At 52.1% G+C, this 23990-nt stretch overlaps 1 protein-coding gene across 2 annotated transcripts in view; it reads left to right on the top strand.

Moving 5' to 3' along the window:
- The window catches only part of MECP2 (methyl-CpG binding protein 2), a 53799-nt gene extending 30062 nt beyond the window's left edge, over positions 1-23737 (top strand). For both annotated transcript variants that reach the window (XM_082865437.1, XM_082865438.1), the window contains 2 exons: positions 20225-20575; positions 21854-23737. In XM_082865437.1, the coding sequence (XP_082721563.1) occupies positions 20225-20575; positions 21854-22937 (1435 nt within the window). In that variant the 3' untranslated portion in view covers positions 22938-23737. The remainder of the gene's footprint in view (positions 1-20224; positions 20576-21853) is intronic.
- The last annotated feature ends 253 nt before the right edge of the window (positions 23738-23990 follow it).

Genomic DNA, 23990 nt, shown 5'->3' with positions numbered 1-23990 from the left:
ACACGGCCCCTTCAGTGCAACCTTGGCTGCGTTTTCAGTCATGCAGCTGCTTTTCTGGGCTTAGTTTTCTAGTCTTCTCTTCATTTACACATGCTGCTGCGGAACTCCTTTGTGACTGGGGTCAGCTAGAGTTGTTTTCTGTTGCTTGCAGCCAGGACCTTGCTTTCGCAGTTTTATCTTGAGTAGAGTGGATGAACATAGGCTTTTTGAGCCAGGTTCCTTTAGGATTAAATCCCGGCTTGTTCACTTACTAGCTTTCAGGTCACTTTTTCCTCCTTGAGCCTCAGTGTTGCCTTCATTTAAATGTTGCTTTTGTGTGTTGCTGAGCATTCAGTGAGATTGTATGTAAAGCGATGATAGTGAAAGTATTGGGAACATATCCTAGCCTGAGGTTTTTGGTGGACGGTATATCACCTGGGCAGTGGGTTAGCAACCTAGGAGTACTGTTAGCAGCTCAAAGGGCCCCGCTGGGCAGGGGATGAGAAGGGACAGGGAGCGCTCCTGGGGCCCACTCTGAGCAGCGCTCTCGGCAGGCCCTGGCCTCCAGCAGAGCACAGTGGTGCTTGACAACCAGAGGTGGTTTGCTGAAAGGAGGAATGCTGCGGTGCAATTTCTTGGGATCTGGGCGCGTCTGAAGTGTTTGGAGAAAATAGTTAAGCTGCAGATCACCACCCAGCGAATCATCCTAGGGTTAATGCCTGCCACTGGGCAGTGGGAACAGTGATTGTTGTGAGTGCACTGGGGCAGATTTTTAAATTTCCTTTTTATTCTAGACTTGAATGCAGCAGTTCTTACTGCTAACTTACTACCAGTCACCACTAATGAACAAAGAATATGAACAGGAAATTCATAAAGAAGAGATACAGGTGGCCAATGAAGATAGGGAAAGAGTTCTGCCTCAGTGATAATCAAAGAGACACACATGGAAACAAAGAATATGGCATTTTGACCTACCAAATTTGTAAAGATTAAAAGGACAAATAGAAAGAAAAGACCTAGTGCCAGCGAATGTTGAGATTGGCTCCTGCGGCGTAGTTCGAGCCCCATGTTCTGGGCTGGCCTACACGCACCGTCAGGTGAGGCCTTTCCTCGTCTCTGGGTGCATTTGGATCCGCTATTGAGCAGGTGGCCCATGCACATGGTTCACAACTCAGGAAGTGTGAGCTCTAGAGTGATGCTTGGTCTCTCAGTGTCCTTGCTGCCACCCGGGCCCCTCTGCAGGGAACAGATGCCTCCAGGGGCTTGTATGTGTCTTTGAGGTGTTCTGTGCACATACACGCACTTCGAAACCTATTTTTATTTCCCTACACCTGCTCAGGTCAGTGTGGCTAAGGTATATTTTTGTCCATTTCATCTGTGTTCCTAAGTTTACTAGCAAGAAGCCATGCTTACCTTTTTATAAACCTTTGCAACATCCGTATTTATCTCCTTTTTCATTCTAGTGCTGTTACTTTTTCCTTCTCCCTTTTTTCCCTGTCTTGGTAAAAATTGTTTGGGTTTTATTAGTCTTTCAGAGAGTGAACTTGTGGGCATTATTGTCCTGTATTACTGTATGTCTGCTTTCCAGTTCATTAAGTTATGTAAAATTTTATCTTTATTATTATATCTTCTACTTTCTTGGAGTACATTCTCTGGTTTTCTTTTTCTCACTTCTTACATTCTAAACTTAGCTCATTGGTTTTCAACCTTCTTTTCAAACATAAGCATTTAAAGCTGATCCTCAAACGATTTCTGCTCATCGAGCAAGTTTCAATGTGTCGCATCTCCACTTAAAGTCAGCTCAAAGGGTTTTTTTTTAATTTCCTCTGTGATTCCTCTTTGACCCACAAATTATTTAGAAATGTGTTTTTTAAATTTCCAAGTACATGGCTTTGTGGGATTTTTTTTCCTAGTTACTATTTTTAAAAATAAGGTCCTAGCTAGGGTTTCCCTGGTGGCGCAGTGGTTGAGAGTCCGCCTGCCGATGCAGGGGACGCGGGTTCGTGCCCCGGTCCGGGAGGATCCCACATGCCGCGGAGCGGCTGGGCCCGTGAGCCGTGGCCGCTGAGCCTGCGCGTCCGGAGCCTGTGCTCCGCAACGGGAGAGGCCACAACAGTGAGAGGCCTGCGTACCGCAAAAAATAATAATAATAAATAAAAAATAAGATCCTAGCTAAATGGCACCATGCTCCAAGACTGTGGTCTGTGGGGCATCCGCTTCACAGCTTGTGGAGCAGTGCGGGACCACCCAGACGAGCATGGGCTGTCGGTGGGGCGCAGGAGCCAGAAGAAGCTCGTCTCCTTCATCTCATCCCTGGGATTATGAAAGCGTCCTCTCTTCCTACTGTTGTTCTCTCGACTTGAGTTCCTCGCTACTGGGGAGCATGTGTCACAAACTCCAGTTTCTCCAGGGGCTTTGTTAATTTTGGCTTTATTATTTATTTTGAGGCCAGGTTTTCAGTTTTAGAAACCGTTTTGTCTTCCTGGTGGATCGAACCCTTTAGCATCAGGAAGTGATCCTCTTTGTAATTAGTCGTACTTTTGCCTTGAATGTTGCTTCATCTGATAGTGATGGTGCTGCAGCACCTGTGTTTTTGGTCAGCGCTGCCACTTTTAATTTTCCTCCGTTCTGTGTCTTTATGGGTTAGATGTAGCTCTTGAAAATGGCAAATAGCTGGATTTAAAAAAATCCATTCTGTCATATCTGTTAACATCTATTTAATTGCTGATGCATTTAGATTTGTCTGTACCATTTTATTTTGTGCATTCTATTTTTTCCACATTTTCTGTTCTTTATTTTTTTCTCCTTTCTTGCCTTCTCCTGGATTGAGTTGTTTTTTTAATCATGGTAAGATACACATAACATAAAATTTACCATCTTAACCATTTTTAAGTGTACACTTCAGTGGCCCTAAATACATTCAAACTGTTGTACTACCATCTCTTGGAATGAGTTTTAATTGTTGTCATGCAGTATATGTAGTACCATACCCTGCTTTTTCATTTACCATTTCACAGTAGAACATAAGCATCCCCATTGTTACGGACTAAAGTGTTTGTTTGTCTCCCCACCCGCCCCCCGCAAATTCGTATGTTGATGCCCTAACCCCAAATGTGAGGATGTTTGGAGATGGGGCCTTTGGGAGGTAATTAGGATTAGATGAGGTCTTGAGGCTGGAGCCCAATGGGATCAGTGTCTTTATAAGAAGAGACACCAAAGATCTCACTCCCTGCCATGTGCCATATGAGGACACAGTGAGAAAGCAGCCGTCTGCAAGCCAGGAAGAGGGCCCTCACCAAGGAATCTGCCGGCACCTTGACCTTGGACTTCCTGCGTCCAGAACTGTGAGCAATAAATTTCTGTTGTTTAAGCTACTCAGTCTGTTCTATTTCGTTATGGCAGCCCGAGCTAAGACACCCATGTTAAGAAAAACAGTGAACATCCTTTTAAAGCTAACTTAGATTCCATCACAAATTTAGTGTATCTTCTGTCTTGGCCTTCTGTTGACTCCCTACCCCTTACCTCTGGATGCTTCGTATCTTCTCTGTGCCAAGCTCTCCAAAAGAGGAGTTTATGTTTGTGATCTCACATCGCTGTTGATGAGCTCCTGGGATCACCTCTCCACTCAGTCCTTCCGCTCCCCCCACCGCCCCCCACACACTCACTCACTCACTCACTCACTCACTCGTGCGGTGCTTCCGGACCAGCTGCTGTCTGCCTGCCTGATCAGGATCCACTCATGGAATCCGCAGCAGCCCACACAAGGCAGGCTGGTCCTTACCCATGCTCTGCAGGTGAGAACTTACCAGACTCAGCATTTATCTTAGTAGCCTCTCCGTGGCATCTGAAAATATTGATTTCCTTCTTGCAGCTCTTCACTGACAGAAAGGGGAGTTAAACTAGGTCATGTCCTTTGGCCCTTGTCTCTTCATCCCCTCCCGCTACACTGGGCTTTGCGGCCTTCTCTCCCAGTATTCCCACATGATGATGAAGTTGTCTGTTGCCGCATGTGCCCCCTGCTAGGGTGAAGCCACTGAGGGCGGTGACTGCCTCTGCTTGCCCACCACAGCCTCCCCTTGGCATCTCTGGTGTGGCACTCGTTACTCTTCTTGTTCGGTGAGTGACATTTGTAGGTCCGTCAGAGGTCTGGGAGGAAGGCAGTTAGCAGCGAGGGGTGTGGCTCTTTGTAAATTACCCCCCAAGCCAAGACATTTCAGTAGAAGACTTTAATGCATTCTCAGATTTACAAAGTAAGTCCGCCTCAACCTACAGGTGGCACGTGAAACACTAGAACCAGAAACAGCTCAGCTAGGTTCAAGTGCCCTGGAATTTTTGTCCCATCAAGGGACCGTTTGTTTCAGGGCTGTGGTTCTCTCAGCCACCTCGACTTGATCGTGCATCCTGGGAGTGCACAGAAGCCAAGTCAAAGCTCGTCTGTGGAAAATGATCTGAAGTTGAATTAGGTGTTACCAACACACACCTGTCTCTGTTAGCTCCAGGAAGCTCTAATTTTCCAGAAGGGGGTCTCGTGGACCCTAGAGGTGTTTTCAGAGATCTAAAGTTAGCCAAGTAGGTTCTTCTCCACCCGGGTGCTGTCCCGTCCCCCACAGGTGAATCTTGGGGTTTCAGCTGACATCCCATTAGGTGGCGACAGAGAGCACTGAAAAGGAGTATGAAGGAACTAGAACTTGTTTTCACTTCTGTGAGAGAAAGGCTCGCACTAGTCAGGTTTTACCATGCAAGGCACGTAAAAGGCTTTGCCCTTTTTCTTCCTCCCATTCTCCTCAACCCACTGCCTGCCCTACCACCCTCCAGACCCCCCCCCCCAAAGAAGGTGGATAGGTCAGAAGGCTAAACAGCCAAAGCCCATGTCCTCTGGTCTCTGTCATGGTAGATAGCAGCACCGGTCCCGCAGGCTGGGAACCCGAGTGTCACCAGCCCTGCCGGTCTCCTGCCCTCCTCCCGCCACCGGCCTGATTCAAGCCTTCCAGCTCTCCTCCACGTTTCTCCCTGCCACGCAGTCCCTAGTGTCAGATCTCACTCTCCTGCTTTAAACGTGTGAGTGGGGCCCCTGTCCTCCAGTGGCATCAAGGCCCCTCACACGACTCTCGACTCTTCCGCTACCACTCCTTTTCTCATCCTTGTGCCCCTCAGCCACGTAGGACTGAGCTCATACTCCTGGCCTTTGTCCGGGTCCCCATGCTGCATTTCCCCCTCCTCCAGGTTCTTGACTCGCCTCGGGTATCCCTTCCTGCAGAGAGTCCTTCCTAGGCCCCCAGGCCCCATCTGGGTCAGACCTCTCCTCTTGAGCTCTGACTCCCTGCAGGTACCTCACAACCAGAGGGCGGCCTGTTGACTGTCCCAGCCCACACACCCCGAGCAGGAGCGCGTCCTCCGTGTTCATGATCTACGCTCTGATTAAAAGCACGCTGTGATGCGCAGGCCCCTCAACTCCCCGTCATGAGCTTGCTTGCCACCCTGGACAGCCCCCCTCCACTGGGGACTTGGTGCCAGGACCACAGTCTTTGTCTCTCTGTTCCTGACCATTCCATCCCACAGGTGGCTTAAGCATGCACATAGAGGGCCCTCCTAGTGCTTGGCCCCCAACTTTTGATCACCTCTGTTCCAGTGACCTCAGCCACCTACTGCCAAGGTCACAGCCTGGACTTTGTCATCACTGGAAACTGCTCCACCCCTGGAGCTCTTAACAGACAGCTCCACTGGTGACAGAGACTTCCTGTTTTCCTAGCTCCCCAGGAATCTGTCAATTTTCCCTCCTCTCGTGAATCACACCCATCACTATACAAACGTGTTTTCGAATTTCCCATCTTTACCAAGCGCTCCCTCCTCAGCTCCTGCCCAGTTCTCTGTTCCCTCTTTGGCCAAGCTTTTCAAGACTTGGCTACTCAGTATTCCCCCTCCTCACCTCCCACTTTGCTCCGGCCCTAATGGATGTTTGTGTTACCCAGGCCAGTGGTGATTCCTCCTCTTGACAGGCTTGTTCCCTCCTGGAACCCCCTTGCTGTGTCTCTTCGGGGACCCCCACCAGCAGCCTCTCCCGGCACAGCATCACTGGCTTAGTCGGTTTTATTGTCTTTGGCCACTTTCACATCTGAGCCCCCTTCTTTGTTTGAGGGAACTCTTACCCCATCCTATGAGTTTGCTGAGAGACCAGGTGACCTCTGACTGTAGTCACTGAAAATGCCATACGCTTCTTTTCATAATTTCCCTTTCAGCTGGTACAGTGGATGGTAAACTACATGCCAAGGCCAAGTCTGGCCCACTGCCTGTTTTTGTAAATAAAGTTTTATTGCAGTCCAACCCCACTCCTTCCTTTATGCATTGCCTGAAGCTACCTTCCCGCTTCACTGGCAAGTTGAGTGAGTGTGACAGAGACGGTGAGGCCTACAGAGCAGGAAAAAACGCTTACTATCTGGCCCTTTACGGAAGAAAATGGCCTCAGCCCTCCAAGGGGGTATGGCCCTGCGCCTCGGGCTCTCACGTCAGACCCACCCTCTCCAAGGGAGCAGGGCCAGCTCCCGCAGTGGCTGCTGTGTTGGCGGCCACTGCTGCCCCCTGCAGGGTGGCAGAGGCAGTGCTGGCAGCAGGGTTTGGAATATTGTTCTTGGCTAACGAGATTCAAACCTGTTTCTCCAACCCTCTGGCCACCTAATAGCCTTTTATTCCCCCCAGTTTTTGTTATTGGGGTAAAATACACATGAAAAAATTTACCATTTCAACCGTTTTTAAGTGTACAGTTCCATGGTATGAAGTATATTTATACTGTGCAGACATCACCACCACCTTCCATCTTCCAGTAGCTGTTTAATCAAGTCCTTGTCTGTGTAAATCAGCTAGAGTTGGTCTCTGTTGCTTGCCACCAATAATCTGGACAGATACACCTGATCGTCTTTCTAATACCTCACTCCTCTTTGTCTGTCTCCTTTGCTGACTCTTTCTCCTTGTCACAACTCCAGATAACAGGAGGAAAGTTGTCCACACACAAACATCTGAGGTGCCCTCACTTGTTCACCTGGCTCTTCAGACCTCTGCACCAGTGACTACCAGATCTCTGTCTCCAGCCTAGACCTGTAGAAGGCGAAATGCCTCAACGTCGAAAACGTAAAATACGGAAGTCAGAGTCCTTGATGTCCTGCGCTCCCCCTGCCCCCAGCACACACATGCCCTCCACTGATGGCACCTAGAGCAGCCACCGCGTCGTCTGCTTAGACTCTGCAGTAGCCCCACACAGCAGGCAAGGAGGCCACTGTGTGGCTCCCCAGCCAGAAGTGCAGTCCGCAGGCAGCCTCCAGCTGCTGGCTCCTTTGGGCTTGGCCTTGGCCTCAGCTGTGAGCACTTCCTCACTCGGTCACACCAATTCCAGGGCAGTGCCCAGGTGGCTGGATGAGGCAGGGGGTATAAAACCACTGCCCTGCCATCACTGCCCAAGGTGGCCTGGAGCTTTCTTGAGCCTGCATTGCAATTCAGCTTCATCCCCTGCCCAGATCTGCTTCCTCTCCCTTCCGTTCACGAGTGTCAATCCCTAATAAATGTTCAGTACCGCAAACCGTGAGCCCACCCCGTAGCACCTTGCGTCTGCCTGCCCCCTCGTCCCCGCCTCACACTGTATTTTCCATTAAGAGTGAACTTTTTCAGACTCTTCATCTGATCTTGTCACTCCCCTGAGAAAAACCCTCTGAGGGCCTCTCATCCCTCACAAAATAAAATCGAAAGTCTATTTCCTGGAAGCAGGGCCGGCTTCCTGGACATGCAGCCTGTATAATGCCCAGGGCTTAGAAGAGCCACACTTGGTTTACTGTTCTACTGCGGCCATGTCACAATTCTCCATTTTTGAGTAAGAGGCCCTGCAATTTCATTTTATACTGGGCCCTGCATATTATGTAGCCAGGCCTGCCTCATTTTGAGCTCATTTTCTGCGCCTTGCTCACCTGGCTCCAGCCCGCCATTCTTGCTTTTCCTGGAACGTGCCAGACTGTTCCTGGGGTCGGGTCCTTGGCTCTTGCTGGTCCTTAGTCCTTAACGCCTGGGCCCCTCTTTACATGATCCCTTGGGGCGCTTGAAGAATTCTTTATCCTTGAAATTGAGGAGGTTAACCACAGTCCCTCTCGCTGGTGAGTGGTGTTTGTTTGTTTGTTTATCACATTTTCCTGGGAACATGGTGTGTTCTTTCAGGCTGCAGATGCAGCTCACTTCGTTTCAGATTAGTCCTCTTATAATATATCTTTGATGGCATCTATGTGCCATTTTGGGTTCCCTACTACAGGGACACGAATTATCCTTATGTTGGGTTGTCTTTGTCTCTCTTCCAGTGCTATTAGCTACACTCTAATTGCTTTAGCTTTTATCTTTTTCATCTGCATACACTGTTTGTCTAGTTTGATTTTCAGCTACGTATATTCTGTTTCTGGCTGTTTTTAAATGTATTTATTAGTTCCGTAATGATGTGTTTTGGTCTGCAGTTTATTTCCCTAGGTTGGGAATTTGCCCTTTCATCTTACTGTATTTTATCTTCTCATCTTTGAACTGTTATTGAGAACATGTTCTTATAAAGTTGTGAGGAATTTCCTTCTCTTCCTTTTGTGTATTCTCTTCTTGGTGGGATTTTGCCTTTCCTGAGCCATCCGCCTCACTTTTATTTTGTCGCTTTTGGCCATGTTTCTAGAGTTACCATGTTGTTTCTTGTCAACTTGGCTCAGGCTTAGACGGCTCCATCCAGTCGTTCTGTTTGCTTTGGTGCAGCAGGGGGGTTCTGGCTCTCTCTTCCCCGTCTTCTGGCATCCTCTCTCACTGCTTTCCCCTCTGGGCTGTCATGAGCTCGTTCTCTTGTGGGCAGAGACAAGCTGTACACGTGGGGGAGCTGCAGTCAGGGGGACTCTTTGGCAGCATCTGGAGTCTTCTCTCTAGCCTAGGAATTGTGTTAATTGTCTTACGCCAGGGTTCAGTCTAGCCGCTTGAAGGACACGTATGCCATTCCTATAAGGGATATGGGAAGGGGCCACCCCAGGTTCCCAGTGGTCCCCTGGCCTGGCTCGCTGGGTGCTTTACCTGTTTCTCCTGCACCTCCCGGTTGCAGCTTCTGTAGTTCCTGGGCCTAAAAGGAAAAAGTTACAGACTCCTACCCAGTTGCTTCTTTCCAGCTCAGTGAGGAGAGGTTTCGGGGTGTTGTGGGCTCCCCAGCACGGTTTCCAGGGGTGGGGCAGGAGCTCAGTCTTGCTGCTGCTTTGTTCTCTGGAATCCTTTCTTCGGCTGCCAGGTTTCGAAATGTACTGCGTTCGATTTTATGTCCCTTTCCTTCGTTTGCTGAATTCTGTCCTTCACACTCCTCCTCCCCACGTCTGTGTGTTTCTCCTTTTATTAGGCATTGGGAGAGAGGAGTTCTGTGGGACGTTGTAACCCGCCGTTTGAACCTAACCGTCTAATCCGTGTGGAATTGATGCTGTTGTGTGGCGGGAGGATGCAGTGGTCACAAGAAGCACGTCACGGCCTTGCCACCCCTCCGTGTTTTTCTCTGGTTGTTCACAGGCACTGATTCTAGGTCAGTCTCCGCTGGAGAGCTGGTAGTCATGTTCCCATTGTATTTTCTACCCAGTTAGTATTTGTACACAGGGAAGCCGCTGACTGGTTGATATTTGTCTTGTCACCAGGCATGTTAGTTACTTTTTTTTTTTTTTTTTTTTTTTTGCGGTACGCGGGCCTCTCACTGTTGTGGCCTCTCCCGGTGCGGAGCACAGGCTCCGGACGCGCAGGCTCAGTGGCCATGGCTCACGGGCCCAGCCGCTCCGCGGCATGTGGGATCCTCCCGGACCGGGGCACGAACCCGTGTCCCCTGCATCGGCAGGCGGACTCTCAATCACTGCGCCACCAGGGAAGCCCCATGTTAGTTACTTTTTAGCCGGTCCCCAGAGTTGTTTACGGGATAGAGATTAGTCCCTTCTGCTTGCCCACTGCTGCCCACTGCCCTTCTCTGGCCCTGCCTGCTCCCAGCAGTGCCCAGGGAAACCCCTCAGCCTGTTGCTGGCCTTGCCGTGTCGGCCTCTAGGCCCTTCCGTCTGCCACTGGCAAACCGCACTTCAGCCAGCCTGGCTTCTGGGTCCCACCGTTGTGACCTTGAAGATTTCCTCGGCCTCTGTTGGTGGGGGGGCATCCTGTCACCACCGACCCCCCCTGGCAGGTCCCTCCTTGGCATCTCTCACGGTGCCTCAGCCACTGGTGGCACCCTCTTGTTTGCCAGCTCTGACAGACACATTTCCCCTTTTTTCTATTGTTGGTCATTTCAGTGGCTCCTATGTCATCATCGGGAAGCAAGTCTGTCAGGCATGCAGCTGCGGGTGACGTACACTAGTGAGAGGCACAGCAATGAAAACAAGGGCATCACCTCAAGTGAGAGGAAAACAGTAATGACAGAAAACTGCAGCAGGAAGGAGCTGTGGGAATCTATTGCTGGGGACCAAAGAGGCAGGCGTGACCTGAGCGCCTGTGCAGACTGGCTGTGGGGACCTGAAAGCTGGATATTTGTCGTGAGGGCACCGGAGGCCAGCTTTGCCCCGTTTGTGAGGAGGGTTGCCGTGAGCACCCTGCGGCGTGGAGGAGACACGATGGAAGAGACGTAGCTAGATGTGGAGGCCGGGGAGCAAATGCTCACGACACAGGCTGTCCAGGGGAAGAGATGAAATCACAAAAATGTCAGTCATAACGACTGGCTTCTTGGTTTTCTCCCATTCTTAACTCATTTGGCCAGCCCCCTCTGCAGTGGCCTGCATGGGGACAGTTGGTGGTGAAGCCACCCAGCTTGGCTTTAGTCATGCTCCACGACTGTACCAGCTTCTCACGCCGGGCTCGATCCTTCCCCCACCCACAGCGGCCCCGCATCGCCTTCCGGAGCGCTCCCCCGGCTCCCGCTCTGTCCCCTTTCACAGCACTCAGCAAAATCGCTATGATTTCATTATTGACTGTATGCTTTAGAAGACGGTTTGTACCAGGAGAAAGAGAAGAAACGGATGCAGGTAGAAAGTGTGTCTTGTTACCGGAGCAGCCTTGGCCCCAGCACAGCTCGGGCCCACTACCTAGATTGTCAGCTACCGAATGACTGAGTAGGTGACATGAAACACCTCCACCCCGCTCCCCGTGTCCTTGTCATGATGACTTCTGTTCAAAGCTTGCCCCTCCTTGCTAGGCATTCCAGAGTGGAAGCAGTTTCTGCCACCTTACTTTACTCCTGTCTAGTTCCAGAACATTTTCGTCACCCCCAAAGGAAGCCACGTGGAAAACAGTCTGGAGCTTCCTCAAAAAGTCAAGCATGGAGTACCCGTGTGACCCAGTGATTCCACTCTAGGTATAGACCCAAGAGAATTGAAAACATACACCCGTGCAAAAAACTTGTACTCAGATATTCACAGCAGCTAAAAAGTAGAAGCAACCCAGATGTCCATCAACAGATGAATGGATAAACAAAAAGTGTGGTGTGTCTATACAGTGGAATGTTATTCAGCCATAGAAAGGGAAGAAGTTCTGATACATGCTACAATGTGGAAGAACCTTGAAAACATTATGCTGAGTGAAAGGAGCCTATCACAAAAAGCCATATGTTATATGATTCCATTTATATGAAAGGTCCAAACAGGCAGATCCATAGAGACAGAAAAGAGATTAGTGGTTGCCAGGGGCTTGGGAGTAAGGGGGGCTGGGGAAGTACCTGCTTAGTGGGTATAAGATTTCCTCCGGGGGGGTGACAGAATGTTCTGGAACTAGATAGTGGTGATGGCTGTACAACATTGTGAATGTACTAAGTACTGCTAATGGTAAATTTTATGTCATGCATTTTACCACAATAAAAAAAAAGATCAAACACCCTCAGAATATTTAGCCAACAACCTTCAGCTTGGCTAAATGCCTAGTCATTAAACTTCTTGGACTAGATTCCTTTCTGACCGTCGTGGTTACCGTGTCCTGGGTTTCAGAGATGGCATTCAGGTCAGCGTGGTCCAGTCTAGCATGTGTCACCGTAGGTCCCCACATTCGCCAATTTCTCTCACATGGACAGCAGAGCTACTTGCCTGAGCGTTGTAAAACCTGCCTTTATGATTTAGGGTAATGGGTGAAGTCAGCTGTCATTTTAGTGGGTTCTTATAAAAATTGAGATATAATTCACATACTGTGAAATTCACCCATTAAAGTGTACACTGGCATTTAGTACACTCATAATGTTGTGCAACCATCACCTCTATCTAGTTCCAGAACATTTTCATTACACCCCCCGCCCCCCCCCAAAAAATCCTGTACCCATTAGGAGTCGTTCCCTATTATCCACTACCCCCGGACCCTGGCAATGAATAATCTACTTTCAATCTCTGGATTTGCCTGTTCTGGACATTTCATATAAATGCAGTCATACAGTGTTTGTCTTTCTGTGTGTGGCTTACTTCGCTTAGCATAACGTCTTCAATTCAAGGTCCATCCATGCTATAGCAGGTGTCAGAGTTTCCTTCTTTTCTTTTTTTGGCCCCACCACGGGACTTGTGGGCTCTTAAGTTCCCTGAGGCCCAGGGATCGAACCTGGGCCCTCGGCAGTGAGAACATGGAGTCCTAACCACTGGACCGCCAGGGAATTCCCGAGTTTCCTTCTTTTTTAAAGCTGAATAACATTCCATTATATGAATGAACCACATTTTTTAAATAAATTTATTTTTATTTATTTTTGGCTGCGTTGGATCTTTGTTGCTGAGTGCAGGCTTTCTCTAGCTGTGGCGAGCGGGGGCTACTCTTTGTTGCGGTGCGTGGGCTTCTCATTGCAGTGGCTTCTCTTGTTGCGGAGCACAGGCTCTAGGCGCGCGGGCTCAGTAGTTGCGGCTCACAGGCTGTAGAGCACAGGCTCAGTAGTTGTGGTGCAAGGGCTTAGTTGCTCCGCGGCATGTGGGATCATCCCGGACCAGGGCTTGAACCTGTGTCCCCTGCATTTGCAGGCGGATTCTTAACCACTGCTCCACCAGGGAAGCCCCAGACCACATTTTGTTTCTGCATTTATGTGTACCTGGACACTTGGGTTGGTTGGTTCTACCTTTTGGCTACTGTGAACTGTGCTGTTATGAACATCAGCGTCCAAGTATCTGTTCGAGTCCCTGTTTTCAACTCTCTGGGGTCCATACCTAGGAGGGGAATCGCTGGGTCACATGGGAGCTCCACGTTTAACTTTTTGAGGAACTGCCTGACTGTTCTCCACGGTGGCAGTGTTTTTTCAAACTTCCTTCTCTCCCGTGTGTGGTAGACTCACACTGTCAAGGTGAGACTTACCGTGTGGTGCTCATTGCCTTCATTCGGGGAGGGTTCTACCTTTGGGTGGCAAGAACTGTGTTTTATTTAGCTTTTCAAAACATAGACAGTTTCTTGCATCTTCTAAAAACTGGGGTGTTAAAAAATACACTGAATTCAGAGCGGGTCCGCTAAACTTCAGGTTCCACCATTGAAGCCTTTGAGCTGAACCCCATCCCCTTTTTTGCTCCCCAGAGACCACTGAGACCCTCTTCCAGTGCCAGTTTGATTTCTCTCAGATCTTTAAAGGGGCCAAAGCTGGCGTCTCAAAGCGCTGCTACGTTTATTGATTCGTGCAGAGAAGCCCCCTTGATTCTGCGATTCTGCAGCTCATACTGGAGGATGGAAGCAGCCACTGCCAGGAGGCCATGTCTCTCCTCTGGTTCCTGACCATTGACCTGGGGACGTGGCCGCCACCCTGTCCTTCCGGTTCGTGCCTTTGTTGTGGTACTTGGGCTCCTTACGTAGCTCCATGGGGTGGATGACTGGGAATGAAAGGTGCTGAGACACTCCATCTCCTGAGATTGGCCTGATGCAAACATGACTGAAATTGGGAAAGGTCAGGATATTGCTGGTGCTCTGGAGGTTTCCTAGAGCTCACTCTGGAGGGGGCAGGATTCAGATTCAAGTGAAGAACACCTTGTGGCTGTGGCTTTCACCTGGCTTTGTGGCCTTTCTTTTCTTTTTTAATGTGGAAGCCTTGGAGATCGAGTAGTCACACCTCAGCTGCAGTTGTCTGGTCAGCTGCACATGTCAGCTGTTGGCTGATTGCACCGCTGGAATGCACAGGAGCCTCGGGTCAAAAGAGTGCTATCAGACCCCTCGGGATACAATGATTTGGCCTGAAATCAAGATTCCGGCAACTCTCATTTTCCTTTGCTAGATCAAAGGAAGGATTTGATCTCATGTTTTCGTTTTAGCAGCAAAATTACCAAATGATGTTTTTTTCACACAAGAGCCTTCTCTCAGTCTTCGTAGATATTTAAGATTTGTGAAGGCCTTCTGCTTCAATGTGATACCTGCATTTCCCCCACACAGTGCACAGATTAGTTGTTCCATCGATATTAGAAGTCAGGTCCTAGGCAAGGCTGCCTTTGGCAGTGATTTTTTTTTTTTTTTTTTTTAACACGAGGAAGTACCTCAACACCTTCATTCACACTCACGGCTTCACCATACAGAGCATAACGCTGTTGAAAACATTGCAGTTCTTTGAGCCACTACAAGAAGGCACTTCTGCGAGGTTTTCAGCCTTTTCTCTTAATGTATTCATGTAACGTGAAGGCGTTCTCTTTAATTGTTAGGAAGCTTGACCGAAACGGCTCTTAAGTATTCCTGTCCAGCAGCAGTTTCCGGTTATGTTGCTGTCGTCTGCCCCTTTGTGGACACGTTGCCCCTGCCGCCGCTGGTAGTCGCTCCATCGCGCTCCTGAGCCCTGAAGGATGGCTCTCCTCAGAGCATTCATCTGGGGCAGTTCGTGCACTCGGGGGCTTCAGCATCAAGCTCACGTGCGACCATATTCACGTTCCCCAAACCCCCCGCTGCTGCCGTTGTAGCGCCTTCAGACCAGGGAGCCAGTCGCTCCTCGTTGTCCTGTCTCTTCAGTCTCCTTTTGCTCCTCACGCCGCAGCCCATTTTGAAGAGTCCAGGCCCGCCAACGTGTAGGATGCCCCTCTCTTTGGACTCTCCCAGGCGTTTCCTCGTGGCCTCTTCCTTCTCCCTGGCTCTTCTGCCGGCCTCCTCCGTCAACAGGACCCCTCCCTTCCTTCCCTGCCTCTTTAGCCTGCATATTCCTTACTTTCTGGCCAGCTTGTGAGTACAGGTAAGACGTTTTAAACACTGTCCTCTGTAATATCTTCTAGAAGATGTTCGGTCCGGCATTTTTAGTAGTTTCAGCAAGAGGAGTCTCTGCAGACCCGTCCGCCTCGTTGCTGGGAGCTGATCTGTGGAAGCCTGGGACCTGTCGTCCCAGCATGACTGTCCTCCGTGACCCCTCCCTCTCCATCACTGTAGACGTCACCATCTGCTTTTCTGGGCCCTCGGTGACCACTCCGGCGTCATCTCCTGCCAACCCCGACCCACCGGGGCCCAGGCGTCCAAAGTCATCATGTACTCACTGACTCAAGCCTACTGCTTTGCGTGCTAAACTAGCCCGTGCTACTTGAAGCTGATGGGCAGGGGAATGGGGCCGTCAGAGGAAGCGGAGGTAGCATAACATGTGCGTTGTGATCATCCCTTGGCAGAATTATTAAGCGCTGCTCCTGTGCACCGAGCAGGGAGACGACAGGAAGGAAGATGCACGCTGTCTGGGGGGTTGAGCGGCGGGGTGGCATATTCAAAATGCACTGTGCGTGGAGCAGGGAAGGCCTATCGGAAGACGAGAGCGGGGGCTGGCCCAGAATGCATACACAGAATGCATACACAGAATGCTTATCCTGACTCGCTTCTCCCTCCAGGGAGGGGCGTCAGTGGTGACAGGATAGGGCTATTGATAGTGCCGGCCCGGGCCCACCTGGTCTAGCCTGCCCCGAGCACTCCTTGTTGGCCTGGGACTGGGATAAGCACTCCTCCTCAGCCCTAAACACCCAGCTGTGCCTGGGCTTCCTCCGTGCCTGGAACAGAGGAGAGGATGCTCTTTCTTTGTTGCCTCCCCTCACCCCCGCCCCCGAAATTGGGAGCTCTAGAAGACCAGAGAATGATGCTGGTTCTACCCTGGCCTCCCAGCCCTTAGCAGAGGCTGGCTCAGGGCAAGGGCAGTCGATGAACACACGTCAGCTCAGGCATGACCTCAGGCAGGTTCCCTTGTCTGGATGTACTTGCTTTTCTTTTCACCTATAACACTGAAGAGTTGAACAGGTGAATACCCCCAACTCTAAAATGTGTGAACTTAAGAACTAGGTGCTCAGTTCTCACGGTCCTCTCAGCAGGTGTGTGTGTGTGCGCACATGCATGCAGAGATACACGGTCTGGAGGGCTGTTTGGTTTCTTCTTTGTTTTTTAATATTTATTTATTTATTTGGCTGAGCCAGGTCTTAGTTGCAGCATATGGGATCTTCATTGTGTCACGCAGGCTTTTTAGTTGTGGTGTGTGGGATCTTTTTAGTTGCAGCATGTGGGATCTTTAGTTGCGGCATGCAGGATCTTTTAGTTGCGGCTTGCATGTGGGATTTTAGTTCGCTGACCAGGGATCGAACCCTAGTCCGATGCATTGGGAGCGCAGAGTCTTAGCCACTGGACCACCAGGGAAGTCCCTGTTTGGTTTCTTTGAAAAAGTGTGTTTCAGCAAACCCTATAATCCTCCTGGTGGGGGGCCTTGAGTACTCGCCTAGTACCCCAGCCTGGCCCCCTTCCTCAGGTTACCCTGGCACTGAGCAGGTGGCTGGGCCGAGGGTAAACTCATTTGGATTACCTGTTTTCCATCATTTTTGCCTCCACTCCACACCCAGCAGAATGGCTTCCAGACTTCTTCGTGGGCTTTTATTTGTTTTTAAGCAGAGAAGTAGCAGTCAGAAAATAAAGTACCAAACACCTCTGTGCTCCTCAATGCACAGAATTGAAAATCACCATATTCTCACAGTTGCTTCAAGTAATTTCAATTTTTTTTTTCTTTTGTCTGCATTGGGTTTTCGTTGCTGGGCGTGGGCTTTCTCTAGTTGCGGCGAGTGGGGGCTTCTCTTGTTGCGGAGCACAGGCTCTGTGCACGCGGGCTCAGTAGTTGTGGCATGCAGGCTCTAGAGCGCAGGCTCAGTAGTTGTGGCGCACGGGCTCAGTAGCTCTGCGGTATGTGGGATCTTCCCGGACCAGGGCTCGAACCCGTGTCCCCTGAATTGGCAGGCGGATTCTTAACCACTGCGCCACCAGGGAAGTCCCAAGTAATTTCAATCTAAAAGAGCTAGAATAATCACAGAGTTAAAGGCCTTTTTATTCCCATGTTTGGTGCTATTGAAACTTCATTTATTGTATACTTAGAAACAGTTGAAAAGGTAAATTTTATGTTATGTCTGTTTTATCACAATAAAAAATTCTAAGAATCCAAACAGTTCATTTAGGCTAAGTCAGAGTCCGGGCACAGGGGCCTCCCCACTTTGTAGCCAAAGAACTATGTTCTCCCCTCCTTGAGCTTCTTTTGGTTTGTTTATGTTGAAGTGTAGCTGGTTACGGTGCTGTGTTAGCTGCTCCTTCAGCTTCTCGACGCGGGTGTGGCTGTAGCTCCCCCCTGCTGCTGGCCCAGGCTTCGTCATCCTCGGTTGGTGGCATCACCATCCTCGCAGGCTTTGGCCATGGCCCTTAGCTCATCCCCGGCCCTCGTCCCCACACCGGCCAGCTCTGTTGCTCCACCTCCTGGTCACGTCCCCAGTCCTTGCCCTCCTCGCCCTGGATCACATGCCCAGAGCGCCCCAAGAGGCCTCCCACAGGCTCCCTGCTGCCCACTTAGGTCCCTGGCAGGCCATTCTCCACATAGTAGCCAAAGGGATCCCATCACACTCAGAATAAAACCCGACACAGCCCCACGTGCCCCCTCGAGGCCTCTCTGCTGCCTGGAACCTTCTTCCCCCATAAGCCCATTGGACCCTCACTTCCTTTATGTCTTTCTCTACTTCCCCCAACATCACCAAGTGGGTTTTTTCTTAACTATATTCTAATCAGTTCATTCTTTTGGACAGTCACCTGGTCACTGTGTAGCCCAACAGAGGAGCCCTTTCAACCCACGTCCTTTTGACCCTTCTGCCACCCCTGTGCGCTGCCCTGCCTTTCCACCCCACAGGCCACCCCAGAACTGGAGCCCCCACTTTTCCCCAGGCTAGCCTGGTTCCCCTCCGTGGATGCTAGGCATGTTCCCTTCTGTTCCCTTTTGTTTTCATTTTGGTTTTGGTTATGTAAACTTTTACATGATTCAGAAATTGAAATTCTGGTTTGACACACCCGGCGAGGTCTTGCCTCACTCCTGTCCTCACCTTGGTCCTGCCTACCCCGTGCCAGGACTGATTCCCTTCGTTTTTGCCATCTGCTTCCTAAAGTCCCCTTCTTTTCTCCCCCAGAGGGCTGCCTACAGTGTACGGTGTTCCCCTCACAGGAGGTCCTGGGGGTCCCTCACTCATGGTTCGGGCCGCCCGGCTCTCCGTGGTGCGCACGTCGGCGTCTGCCCAGCAGGTCTCTGGCGGCGGCTGTCTGGCTTGGCCACAGTCTTGAGCTGATGAAAAGAATGTTGTCGCCAGTAACATCGGGCATCTGTTGTTTTGCATTTCTGTGGGTGTCTCTTCAGGGTAGGTTTCTAGAAGGGCTGGCCCTAGATGGCATCGGCACCCTTGCTTGTACCTAAGAGGCATTCCTGGGGCGTGTGGTTTGTGCTTGACTTCACCATAGTTAAATTATCAGGGGAGTGCAGATGAGGGCTCTCAAGAAGCCAGCCTTTGCCATCAGTGCAGTGTTTTTCTCGGGCTCGGGACTGCCCAGGTTCCCGTGGTGACAGTGGGCTGCGGGCTGCATGGAGCTGCCCATGGCTCTTCCTCATCTCCCATCAAGGAGCTAAGCCTGGAGAATTAGCAAGTCAGCTGTGTGCTAGAGCTCACACTCGGGGCCCTAAACTTCTGGAGGCGGAGCCAGGATAGGGAGGAGGTCGGGGCGCGCCCTCCCCACACCCTGTCTCCCCATATGCCTGACCTGAGTGTTCCTGGTGCGAACTCACCACTGGTGACTTAGCCACGTCATTGGAGTCTGGTTGCCAGGGCACGCCGTGGTGCCTTTGTTGCGGTCTCCGCGGTTTGGCCAAGAAGGGAAGTCACTTGGGGTGGGCCGACGTGAGCCGCGTGGGCCCAGGCAGCTCTGGGACTGAGATCTGAAGGACAGAGGAGTCTGGCTCTTTTCCCGGATGAGATGAGCTGCTAACTGCGGGCTTCTCAGGTGCCTGATTCCGAGCCCACGATTCTTCTTCCAAGCCTCCCTGGCCCGGGTAGTGTTCTTGCCCTCTTGGCCTGGCCATGAGCGCATCACGGCCAGACCCTGACCATTGCCGAAGTACACGAGGAGGGGACCCTACCGGGTGGGACGGAAGCATAGGGAAGGAGCTGTTCTGTTGGCATGAAGGAATGAGGAGGTGCCCGCCCTGGAATGAGGAGCGTGTTCTTCTGCACCTTTCCGTTCTCTCTGCTCTTCCATCCCATCGGCCAAGGCCAAGGCCCTGTGTCGTCAGGAGCGTCTGGTGATAAAGGCTCCCCGACCTGGGATTGCTCCTCTTCTCACGCCAGAACCCTGGGCATCAGTGTCTGGTTACCCACATCCGCCAGTGTTTATACAACGCCTTTGTGACTCTTCTCCCTCTGGGGTGTTGACCCATTGTTGAGATGAGGAGACCGAGGCACGGGATGCTGAGCTCACTTGCTCAGGTCGCGTTTGGAAATGGCAAAGTCAGCATTGAGCTCAGGTTGGCTGTTTTTCCACAGCGCTGTGCTCTGCGCCACCGCCCAAGGGGCACTGTTGGACTGTCCCGTCAGCAAGTTGTACTGTGCTGTTTTTACTGAGCACACGTTTGAGAAAACCCAAAACACAGAAGCTGTAGTAACAGCCAAGCCAGTCCTTCGTGGCGAGGAGCCCCCCTCCACTTTGGTGGGTAGGTCCCTCTCCGGCAGTCGAGGAGGGCCTCTTGTCATCCGTCGTACACGGAGGCCCTCGGGCACAGCTCGTAACACTGAGAAGTCACCTCCTCGGTGCAGGCATGCTAGGAGTGGGACTCAGGCCACGGCGCAGGTAGGGTGCGGTGGGCCATCGCCGTCAGCAGCCCAAGGGCTCTAAACTGATGTGCGCAGGGGAAGGGCATCTGGATCTGGGCGAGCACTGGCTGGGGCGCCCGGGACCTGCTGTTGCTCACTGTTTCTGCAAACCAGTGTGTTCTCCGTGATACTCACATACTCGTTTAATACTTCAGGGAAGAAAAGTCAGAAGAACAGGATCTCCAGGGCCTGAAGGATAAACCTTTGAAGTTTAAAAAGGTGAAGAAGGATAAGAAAGAAGACAAAGAGGGCAAGCATGAGCCCCTGCAGCCAGCGGCCCACCGCTCTGCTGAGCCGGCAGAGGCAGGTAAAGCAGAGACCTCGGAAGGGTCGGGCTCGGCCCCAGCCGTGCCGGAAGCTTCGGCCTCCCCCAAACAGCGGCGCTCCATCATTCGCGACCGGGGACCCATGTACGACGACCCCACTCTGCCTGAAGGTTGGACCCGAAAGCTTAAGCAAAGGAAATCTGGCCGCTCCGCTGGGAAGTATGATGTATATTTGATCAAGTAAGTAAGGGTGACTCCTGTTTCTACAGAGCGGGGAGGGCCGGGTGGGCGGGGGGTCAGGGACCGGTGCTAAAAAACTGATGGGGACCCCTTGGAGCGGTAGCTCTTTGCTGCTCCTGGATCAGGAAAATGTGTGTGCATAACCCCACCTCGGGTCAGGGGCTTCAGTAGTGACCACTGCTTGCGGGCGCGACCAGGTATGCTTGGAATGACCGCGTACGTAGGTCACTGCCCTGAATGAGATGTGCCCGGGGTAGCAGAGTGTGGCTTTCCGCACCTGCCGTCAAGGCCTCATCTGGAGCTGGAATAGCAGTAGGGCCTACCCAGGGCCTCAGTGAGGGCACCAGGAGAGGCCGCCTGGGAAGCAGTGAGGACGCAAGGTCCTGCCGTGCACACTGGCCTGGGCTGGGGATGCAAGGGAGCTCCCTGGGCTCGCTGCCATCTCCCAGCTGAGGGGCCCTCCTCAGAACCTGTTAACCTCTTCTTTCTGGGACAGTACTTCTCTGACATTGCGTCATGAACCCAAAGAAACAGGAGTTCATAGGGCTCAGTCTGCTCTGTGAATCATGTTGGGACAGATGGGCTCTCTGATAGGGCCTCTGGGGAGAGACCCAGATGGGCTCCGTGTGCCTTTCCCACTGTCCCTTGGGCCTTTGTCCAGCTGTGGGCTGGTCGTCGGGTGTTACCTGTTGAAACAGAGTAACTTCGAAGCCAGAGCTTCAGAGGACAAGTGTGAATGCGTGCATTTCAGTTCTTCCCCTTAGATGGTTCCAGAAAGGTTAGCAGTTTTCAAAGGCTGCTTTCAGACAGCCTCATTTAATTCCAGCAACTCAGAAAAGGGTGAGCAAAGCGTTATCCTACTGACGGATGAGGAAACTGATTCCAAAAGAGGCTAAGCAGTGTACCCGAGTTAGCCTGACAGCTAGACAGGGTCCCCAGGCCAGACCCCTTTGGGGGCCAGAGGAGCTTGGTGGCAGGCAGCTGCTCGTGGGCATCCAGTCAGCACCAAGCCGTTCTGGCACCAGAGCAGGCCTCGCGGGCGCCCACGGCCGTTGGGCAACCCGATTGCTTCCTGTGTAACCGAGGCCGCAGCTCCCTAGTTTTAGCTCATCTGAGCTTTTCTTAAATGGGACTCTTGTTCAGCTGTATCGTCGGGCATGCCAGTTGCAGAATGTCTCCTGTCAGAGGGTTCGCCACCACCTTCTCCTCTGCCCCATCTCTTGACATGGCTGTGGAAGCTTCTGATTATTCTTTGTGTCTCTCCGTTTGTTCCCACAGTCCCCAGGGAAAAGCCTTTCGCTCTAAAGTGGAGCTGATTGCATACTTCGAAAAGGTAGGCGACACCTCCCTGGACCCTAATGATTTTGACTTCACGGTAACTGGGAGAGGGAGCCCCTCCCGGCGAGAGCAGAAACCACCTAAGAAGCCCAAATCTCCCAAAGCTCCAGGAACTGGCAGAGGCCGGGGACGCCCCAAAGGGAGCGGCACCACGAGACCCAAGGCAGCAGCATCAGAGGGCGTGCAGGTGAAAAGGGTCCTGGAGAAAAGTCCCGGGAAGCTGCTCGTCAAGATGCCTTTCCAAGCTTCGCCGGGCAGCAAGGCCGAAGGGGGTGGGGCCACCACGTCGGCCCAAGTCATGGTTATCAAACGCCCCGGCCGGAAGCGAAAAGCTGAGGCTGACCCCCAGGCCATTCCCAAGAAACGGGGCCGAAAGCCGGGCAGTGTGGTGGCGGCTGCCGCCGCCGAGGCCAAGAAGAAAGCCGTGAAGGAGTCTTCCATCCGGTCTGTGCAGGAGACCGTGCTGCCCATAAAGAAGCGCAAGACCCGGGAGACGGTGAGCATCGAGGTGAAGGAGGTGGTGAAGCCCCTGCTGGTGTCCACCCTTGGCGAGAAGAGCGGGAAGGGACTGAAGACCTGCAAGAGCCCCGGGCGGAAAAGCAAGGAGAGCAGCCCCAAGGGGCGCAGCGGCAGCGCCTCCTCGCCCCCCAAGAAGGAGCACCACCACCACCACCACCACGTGGAGCCCCCGAAGGCACCCGCGCCGCTGCTCCCGCCCCCGCCCCCACCCCCGCCGGAGCCCCAGAGCTCCGAGGCCCCCGCCAGCCCCCCCGAGCCCCAGGACTTGAGCAGCAGCGTCTGCAAAGAGGAGAAGATGCCGAGAGCAGGCTCGCTGGAGAGCGACGGCTGCCCCAAGGAGCCAGCTAAGACTCAGCCCGCGCTCACGACCGCCGCCACGGCCACAGAAAAGTACAAACACCGAGGGGAGGGAGAGCGCAAAGACATTGTCTCATCCTCCATGCCAAGGCCAAACAGAGAGGAGCCTGTGGACAGCCGGACGCCCGTGACCGAGAGAGTTAGCTGACTTTACACAGAGCGGATTGCAAAGCAAACCAACAAGAATAAAGGCAGCTGTTGTCTCTTCTCCTTATGGGTAGGGCTCTGACAAAGCTTCCCGATTAACTGAAATAAAAAATATTTTTTTTTCTTTCAGTAAACTTAGAGTTTCGTGGCTTCAGGGTGGGAGTAGTTGGAGCATTGGGGATGTTTTTCTTACCGACAAGCACAGTCAGGTTGAAGACCTAACCAGGGCCAGAAGTAGCTTTGCACTTTTCTAAACTAGGCTCCTTCAACAAGGCTTGCTGCAGATACTACTGACCAGACAAGCTGTTGCCCAGGCTTCTTAGGGTGCGCCTGCACCTCCCTCCCACCCAGCCCCCCCACGTGGTCGTTAGGGGCAGAGAGCACTTGAGAGGACACTCCTGGTTTTGGTGCCGTTGGCGCCCCAGTCTCAGCTCTCCTCCCCCCACCCTGCCTGGCCTCCAGCTCCCCCGCCTCGCCCACTCCCACCCACGTCGGGACAAGGAGGTGTGAGGCAAGAGAGGCAGGTGGATCCTTTAGAGAAGATGCGGATGGCCAGTGGCTATAGCCCGTGTGATCCCACCTGTGGTGGCACAAACCTGGCCCCACGCCGGCCCCAATCCAAAATCGACAAGGACATTTCACAGGACGGGGAAGTAGCACCTGTTCGCCCCAGTTCTGGCCTGGCTAGGAAGGAGTCATCCTTTGAGCCGCTGGGTGTAGACTGGCCTTAGCCAGAGGAGACGATGGCCCAGGGCTGGCCTCCCGCGGGTGGCGCTAGAGAGAGGCCGCCAAGGCCGCAGGACAAGGCCCAGGCAGGCAGGCCCAGGCTCCAGACCGCCGAGCGCAGCAGGCCAGGCGGAAGGGATTCCTAGTCGCTCAGAGCAGTTGTGACTGGTAGTTAGAGCCTTAGTAGATGGGGCAGGGGCCAGGGGGAAGGAGGGGGAAATGTTCTTCCAAAACTTTCCAATTCTAACTCCTCTAGGGACAGCTTAGAACTATTTGCACTATTGAGTCTTCATGTTCCCACTTCAAAACAAACACGCTCTGAGAGCAA

Source organism: Leucopleurus acutus (genome assembly GCF_964270905.1).
Source record: "Leucopleurus acutus genome assembly, chromosome: X".
NCBI classification, from domain to species: Eukaryota; Metazoa; Chordata; class Mammalia; order Artiodactyla; family Delphinidae; genus Leucopleurus; species Leucopleurus acutus.
This window is presented reverse-complemented; position numbering and strand designations above follow the sequence as displayed.